The sequence below is a fragment of the Hordeum vulgare genome, chromosome 3H (genome assembly GCF_904849725.1).
Source record: "Hordeum vulgare subsp. vulgare chromosome 3H, MorexV3_pseudomolecules_assembly, whole genome shotgun sequence".
In the NCBI taxonomy this organism is placed as follows: Eukaryota; Viridiplantae; Streptophyta; class Magnoliopsida; order Poales; family Poaceae; genus Hordeum; species Hordeum vulgare.
Genome location: NC_058520.1, coordinates 152,258,265 through 152,266,593, shown reverse-complemented (window position 1 = coordinate 152,266,593; position 8,329 = coordinate 152,258,265). Strand labels below are relative to the sequence as shown.

Here is an 8,329-nt window from a genome sequence, read left to right as displayed (position 1 = left end):
CCTTACACATGAAACTAAATCCTAACTCAGACCAGCTACTAGCCGGCCGCCATTGGAGCTGTAGGTAAGCTAACATACTAAACATCGGCCTCCGCGGCATGTCCATCGGGTCCAGCCATGCGTGCCATGACGCGCAGTGCACCGCTGTCTAAGTGTGTGAGCTTTGCAATGACTGCGATGTCGCTATCCGACAGTGGCTCCTCGAAGCGCCGGATGAGCGCTTTTGCGGCGTCCTCGGTCAGCTTTTCTCTCGGTCCTAAGAGCCCTAGCTCCTTGACGATGCGGAAGGAGGCACGCTGCACCACCGGTATAGTCGATGTGTTAGGCGCTTGACGGGCGCTGTGTCTAGTCGGGGTGGCTGCAGTGCGGCTCTTTGGCGGTGCTGGCGGTCGTTTAGTCGGCGTGGCGAGGATGGGAGGCTCCGTTGCGCGAAAAAGGCCGCGGTGCTGCTGCAGGTTGCCGTCGTCGGCGGTGATCTCGAGCTGGCAAACACGGCTAGTGACGGCGCCTAGCTGCACCTCCATTGTGCGGGCTGCTGACGGTGTGGCACGGTTGAACTGGCCGCAGTCCGTCGTAGCAGCAGAGAGCGTCGGGCTGAATGCATCAAGTTGCACCCGCTCGGCCTCGTCCATGTCCTCGTCGAAGTAGCTCTCGCCGCCGAAGTCTAGCGGTGCAGCGATTGCAGCCTCTGCAGCAGCCTGTACATCGGCCGCCACTAGGTCTGCTAGCACAGAGGCAACAGAGGTCTTCCTCGCCTCCCTGAAGAAGTCATCAACAGGGTCTTTTCCCTCTCGTCGTCCTCCGTCGGCCACCTCTGGACGTGTGGCCGGAGTGCGCTCTCGGCCTCCCTCGAGAGCCACCACTTGGAGTGGCGCAGCAGCTGGTGCCGCTGGGGTGCGGCCGCGGCTTCGACGGTGGCGAAGCGGGGGGTGGGGGAGGTGCTGTGGCGACCTTGCCCCCCCCCCAGGCGTTGCGTGGTGGACTTAGGGCGACGAGGAGATCGACTCCGCTGGCGTGCCGCTCCTGGCAGCGTCTTCCTAGCCGGGGTGCGGCTTCTCCGGAGCAGGACATCCTTCCAGGAGCGCTGGCCTACACCCCTGGAGCCTCTGTCGCCGTCATTTTCGCGACCGTGTCCCCGGCGTGGCATGCCGCTGCAGCCGGTGTTGGCTACTGGGGCATGTTCGCGGCGCTGCGCCCGAGCTCCACGCTGGCCGTCCTCGGCCCCCATGGTCCAAGAGGCTGCCGTCACCGTCGGGAACGGGTGGTTGTCGTGGTCGGAGTTGGACAACGACAAGCCACTCTGGCCAAAGTGGGAGGACCGCGGGGAAGGTGTGGTCCAGTCCTCGATGCGATCCACGTGGACGAGCATGGTGTAGTCGGCCGTCGCCGGTGGCGGAGCTACGCGTCGGTCGGGCGGAGAGAAGCCCTCCATCTCCTCTACCCGGCCAGCTCCGCGCGGAAGCACTGCCAAGGTGTGCTTGGTGGGGATGTTGGCGACATCGCTGGTCCAGACCCAGCACGCGAAGGTCTTGGTATGGCCTCGCTCGAGAGTTCTACTATCGAGACGATCAACTCTCACTTTCTTGCCGAGGATGTCCTCAGCGCCTTCCACCGACCAGTAGTGCATGGGCACTCCTTCGATGACGACACACACATGCAACATGAGGGAGTCGAAGACGGCATGGTCGTGCTCGTGCCATGCAGAGACGATGAAGATGGCGCCGTCCACCTTGATGGAGCCACGCCGCACCGCGTTCACCTGGAGCGCAGGTTGGGTGAAGATGACGAAGTAGTGCTCCGGGTGGTGGGCGGTGACGCGCAGCGAATGCACCGGGACGGAGAGCTGCGCCTCGAGCGCACGTCCGACCGCCATCGGGGACGTGGCATTCACTCCGTCAGCCGCCCGCAGCGTCACGGCGTGCGAGCGGAGGAAAGCCGCAGCCTGCTCGATGGCCGGCGACGGGACAACCATCGAACGACTGTCCCGGGAGCGCCGAGCAGGGCCAGCCTGCCGCAGCAGCGACGCAGCCGGTGCCGACATGGCTCCCTGCGGCGGAGGGAAATGCAGCCTGGCGAAGAGCGGTTGTGCTCGCTGCACCGGGCCGAGCCTGCTCATGACACAGTCGACTCTGCCTGCGAACTTGGGGTGTTTCGGGCAATGACGGCTAATGTGCCCTGCGCGCTTGCAGGTGATGCAGTGGACGGGCTCTCTACAGTCGGCTATCTTGTGTCGAGAGCTGAGGCATCTAAAGCAGCGCCCCCTGAACTTGCTTAAGAAGGCGAGGCGCGCTTGCTCTGAGCTGGAAGCAGCAAGCCGACCCGAGCAATGCATCGCAGGGGAAACTCGAAGATCCGCCGGTCCGTTCGCGCGGCGCCGCAGACTCTGGTAGGAGACCTTGTTCCATGCCCCCCCTCGGCAGAGTCCTCTCTATCTAATGCGACTATGATTGATTTGAGCCTGGTTTGTGGTCTCGGCATGGGGAGCTCCGGGAGAACGGGAGAAACGACTAACGACGATGTGCCAGTAGGATGGGCGGGCGACTTTTTAGCACGTGCAGGCGGCGCTACTAGGCAGTCAATGGCGGCATCCCATTCCTCGCTGGTCCGAGCGCGGGAGCACTCTCCCCGAAGCCAGATCCGCGGCGGTGAGGAGGGATCCAGCATGTGCTCGCGTGGCGACGGGGTCAGAGCAGCTAGCGGACCGACGGGCGAACGGAAGCTGTTGCTGTCGGCGCGGATCGAACCAGACGTCGGCCCTCGCGTCAGGGCGGCAGTCGACGAACCGCCAGGCGAGCGGGGGCGACAGGCGTCGATGCGGGAGGAGCCGGCCGTCGGCTCGCGCGCTAGAAGGGCAGCCGACAGACGGACGAGCGCGAGGGAGAGACTATCTCCACGCCGAGCAGGGGAGGATCCGGCGGATCTTGCTGGTGGCCGACTCGTCATGGAGACTGGTGGGTGGTGGCCGCCGCGGCCGGGGTGGCCAGCGGCGCGGAGCGGGGGAGGACCCGGGCTCAGCTCAGCTCATGAGCGGAGAGCGGCCTTGGAGCAGCTCTCGGTCAGAACGTACTCTACGTCTAACTTCTGGTTGATCTAATGTAGCTCCAACACCACATGATCTTTTTTTGTATTTTTTGTTTCTTTCTCTCCTCTGTTGTCTCCTCGGTAGCCTTGTAGAAATCCTTGCGTTGCAGGAGTTGGGAAAGAAGATAAGGAAAAAAAAGATGTAACAATATGGACATGCGTCGCGTGATGGAGGCGGTAGATGCCTACCGTCGGATCAACCGGATGAAGGAGATACTTTCCTATATTTCAAATGATTTATAATTAAGAACGGATGGAGCAGATTACAAATAGCGTCAAACAGGTTAAAATAAAAATCTTCCAAAAAAACCACGTAAAAAAAAACGCGCCAACTGTTTTTTCCGGAAAGCATCGGATTAGATTAGAAATACCGCCTGGATCGAGCTGCAGGATCCAGTTGTGCCCTAGTTTTCGTTCCCAATTTTCCCCAATCTTCGCTGCCCTAGTTTTCGATCCCAAATTTCCCCGATCTTCGCCGCCCTAGTTCTCGATCGCAGCTTTCCCCGATCTCAACTCCCGATCTCGAGTTTGCGCGCAGTCCGGCCAACATGGCAGCGATCATGGCGGCGCGCGGGCAGGAGCTGGAGCAAGATTTCGATTTCTTCGTGGTGGTCGACTTCGAGGCGACGTGCCTCAAAGACGCGCGGATCTTCCCGCAGGAAATCATTGAGTTCCCCGCCGTGCTCGTCGACGGCGCCACCGGTTGCATCGAGTCAGCGTTTCGCAGGTACGTTCGTCCTAAACATCACCCTGTGCTGACCCAGTTTTGCAGGGAACTCACCGGCATCCGGCAGGAGGACGTCGACGGCGGCGTGGATCTCGGCGAGGCGCTCTGGCTGCACGACGCGTGGCTGAAGGCGGCGACGGCGGGGGCAGGGAACAGGAGGAGCGGTCGCTTGGCCGTCGTGACCTGGGGAGACTGGGACTGCCGGACCATGCTGGAGTTCGAGTGCCGCTTCAAGGGCATCGAGAAGCCCTCCTACTTTGATCAGTGGATCAACCTGAGGGTCCCCTTCCAGGTGGCGCTCGGCGGCGGAGGGCGGGTGAACCTGCAGGAGGCGGTTCGGGCGGCGGGGCTGGACTGGGAGGGCCGCCTGCATTGCGGGTTGGACGATGCCCTCAACACGGCACGGCTGCTTGCTGAGATCATGCGGCGCGGGGTCAAGATGACCATCACTGGCTCGCTGGCGCCGCTGCCGCTGTTCGAGCAGGAGCAGCAGCCTCGCACAAGCACCTGCGGTGGCTCACCTGCGCTGGCGCCGCCGCCGTTCGAGCAGAAGCAGCAGCCTCGCACAAGCACCTGCGGTGGCCCACTTGTGCTGGCGCCGCCGATTCAGCAGCAGCCGCCTCGCACAGGCCCTTGTGATGGCTCGTTTCCGCTGGTGCTGGCGCCTATCCAGCAGAAGCAGCAGCAGTGGCCGCAGCCTCACATAATCAGCCCCTGCGGTGGCTCCTCTGCGACGTGGTACTGCGGGGTGGCGACAAAAGGAGGCATGGAGCCAGGGGCGATGCAGTCTGGATGCACCAACTGGACGCCGGCCATGGGAGCTGTGTCCCCCTACTACCTGTGGAGCAACTGAACCATGAGACTGAGATTTAGAATTCAGACTGCTAGTGTTAATCGCCATCAGAATCAGAGTGTAGCTCAGCTGAGTCTAGCCTAGTCTAGGTGTGAATTTGGTCTTTGAAATCCAACTTCCAATGGGGCTATTCTCGATGTATTCAGTGTTTCAGCCGTCTGAAAATGAATTCGTTTCAGGCCGTTTTTTAGTCCGTCCGATTCGCACAAATCTTGCACCACGTTTGTCCTCAGTATCGCGTTAGGGTGTGGTTCTGTCGTGGACTATTTTCTGTCTTTTGGGGCTTTTGGGTTTGCGGGTCTACAACCGGTATTGCTATTCGCTATCTGAGGAGGGGATTGACCCAGGCGGGGCGGAGGGAAGGCGGGGGCTCCTCGCCAGCCATTAGCAGCGGAGATGGCGCACGACTAGTCCCCCCAGGGAAGCAGGCCTGTGCTCCACAGGGTCGGCTGCAGGTAGGAGATCTGTTGGCCTGGAGAGGAGCTCGATGGAGCTGCCCCGTAGTGGTCTCCACCAGCAAGCTCCAGTCGGTGGTAGTCACCGCCGCTGATCCAGCAGCAGCCGCCTCGCACAGGCCCACCGCTGATCCAACAGCACCAGCTGCTGCCGCAGCCTCACATAAGCAACCGTGGTGGCTACTCTCCGGCCTGCTTGTGCTACAGCGGACCGGCGATCAGAGGAGGCGTGATGCATGCGAAGTGCTTCTCGGGATGCACCAACTGGGTGCCGGCCATGGGAGCCGGGTTCACATGGAGCAACTGAACCAACTTCGCCTGGAGCAACTGAACCAAGGATCCATGACATGAGACTTAGATTTAGAATCCAATGTAGCTCAGATGTTAGTGTCAATCGTGCTAGCCATCAGAATCAGAGGGTAGCTCGGCTGATTCTAGCCTAGTCTAGTTTTGAATTTGGTCTCTGAAGTCAAAAGTGGGCAATGTGGCTATACGTGTCTGAATTATTATATTATCAATAGAAATTTCATTTTAATTATGTTCCTTCTCAGTGAATTTGTCTTCGTTTCATCTGAAAATGCACCGAGCATGACCGGGAAGCTACCATGCTTGCAACCATGATGTTGCCGGCCGCCACCCGCTCGGTTCAGAGGCTTGCTCGATAACCGATGTCCAGATGAGGGATGGTTAGTGTTAGAGAATTCAGATCATATATGCCACCTTATATATGTCAGTGTTGCAAAATTGCCATCTCGCCGCATATCACCATCATATAGACAACCTTATATCAAGAATGAAAGAAAAAAACTCAAATCATCTCTTCGAAAACAAATGCCTCATCGTATTTGATACTGAAACCCCACGTTAAATATCATCAATAGAAGATTTGTTTTAGTTGCATTCCTTGTCCACAAATTTCTTCAGTATCCACTGATTTCTAATCAAAATTTATTACTTGCTGACGGAAGATAAATGGATTTGTTCAACAAAAAGGAAAGATGAATGAACAGTGTTATAGAATTCAGATCATATGCCACCTTGGATATATCAAGATGAAAAAATAAGCAGTGAGTCAGATTCCTGAGACAAAACCAAAATCAGATAATTTCCTTGTCAAACTTTTACATAAACGGAATGAAAATTTGTGGATCAGCAGCTGGCACAACCCATACATCAGAGTGTAGCTCAAAGACAAGCACAAGGAAGGACTAACCATGGTTTGGGTGGGTCAGTTACATGGTGCTCAAAGATTAGCAAAATCTACCCAGTCCTTGGTTTCTACCTTATGTGCACCTTGAAGTGCACCTTCAGGCCAATAAGACCAAGGCTGCTGTTAACATCACACCAGCTGATGTAAATATGCATAGGCATTTCACTTTGTTGTGTTTATGTGTTTCTTGATCATGTTCAAGATCTCCATAACCTGTGAAAGCGAGACTACAATTAGCAACCGACAGAACGGTCAAAATCATAATTTGTAAGAGTGCAAGAAAATTATGCTGTCCCGATGGATGCCAGCAATTCCTAGGACACTAGCCTGATATGGAGCAACATGCAAAAGGCAAATTCATTAATAAAGAGGAAAATCTGATTAGAATTTCTGTTAACATCCATGTTATATGAATTTGTGCTTTTAGCAAATCGTTTTGGTCGACATCAAACATAGATGAACTATAGATTATCGAGACTTACTCCAGTATAGTGTTGCAAAACTGGAGAATAGTTGTCGAGCCCAATATAGTTTTGCAAGAAGATCTGTTAAGCCCTCCTACTTGTTGCATTTGGCATGCAAAGGAATATACCTGGAACAGAAGCAATAAAGTGTTACTAGTCATTATGATCTGAAATTATATTTACCTCTAGCCCAGTCTTTTGAAGATTAGAGCCTCTTGTCTCAGATATCTCCTTGCATTGCAATGTCTTCCTTTTTAAAAGATTGTCCTCTTCCGTGAGGTGTTTACATTGATCTTTCATTCAGTAAACAAAACCCGTCAAAGAAAATGACACCTCCTTATTCACAGAAATACAACATAGAACAGTCATAAGTACTATGAACTATAAAGGTAATCATATGGCAAGATTGGTTAAGATAAAATTAACTATAATCAAGGAATCTAGTTTTCACAAAAATAAACAGGTACCCCAGTACTTAATGCAATGCAAATACAAGCACCTTGATTCACTATGCTGAATTTTGTTTGCAATGATAGTCTGTTGATCTATAACAAGATTTTTAAACTCTCTCATAGATTCAATAAGACTTGTTATGCGTTCTTTGAACTCTTTTTTTCTTTATAAATGGTTGACATGAATATTTTCTCCTTTTCTTTGATGAGGTTACCTAAATATTGATTTTGTTTCTCGACCTCCTTTAGAGAGTCTGTAGCATTTCTAAATCTTTCAAGTAACTTACTCAAATTTATCTCACTTTGACATACATGCTGGAGACCTTACTCCAGCCTGCCGACAATCACATAATTTTTTTCCAGATATACAGTTAACTTTGTCTGTAAGTAAATCAAGTTGATGCAATAGTAAATCCATATGACCCTTCATTGCTCCCAATTCGATCTGACACGCCTCTTTTCCCCTCACTTACTTTACTTAAATGCCTTGCTTCATACTCCGTCCGTCCCAAAATTCTTGTCTTAGGTTTGTCTAGAAATGGATGTATCTAAATACTAAAATGTGACTAGATACATTCATATCTAGAAAAATCTAAGATAAGAATTTTGGGACGGAGGGAGTATTATGCTCCATCTCATTACCATGTAACTGTATTTCTATTTCATTAACGATCTCTCTTAGTACAATCATCTCTATCTCTTCTCTAATGATGATTGCCATCCTGGTGTCTTCAATGTAGACTCTAACATGCCAATTTTCTTTGCAGGATCTGGCTCTATGGTATAGATGCAATAATGTGTGATGCCTGGGTGGGAAAAGCACACACTTCTACTTAAATATTAGTGGAAGCACCTTGTATTTGCTGGATTTGAGAATCTAAAACATTGCTCTTGTCTTGTCGGCCAACAAATGTTTCTTCCTTGATGCCAGAAGTATTTCTTCCCATCCAATCTTGTTCTTTGTTGTTCCGTAAATGCCATGGGTTGGATCTTTCTTTTTTAGGAGTTTTCGCTTGAGTGAAAATATCTCTTCTGCCTTTTCTTGCACAACAGTATCATGCTGCCTTTTCATATGATTCATCTCTAT

At 53.1% G+C, this 8,329-nt stretch overlaps 1 protein-coding gene across 1 annotated transcript; it reads left to right on the top strand.

Moving 5' to 3' along the window:
- Positions 1-3,442: 3,442 nt before the first annotated feature.
- On the top strand, positions 3,443-4,854 carry LOC123443327 (ERI1 exoribonuclease 2-like). The gene has a single exon (XM_045119664.1). The coding sequence runs from the start codon at positions 3,630-3,632 to the stop codon at positions 4,659-4,661; it is 1,032 nt and encodes a 343-aa protein (XP_044975599.1). The 5' UTR covers positions 3,443-3,629; the 3' UTR covers positions 4,662-4,854.
- The last annotated feature ends 3,475 nt before the right edge of the window (positions 4,855-8,329 follow it).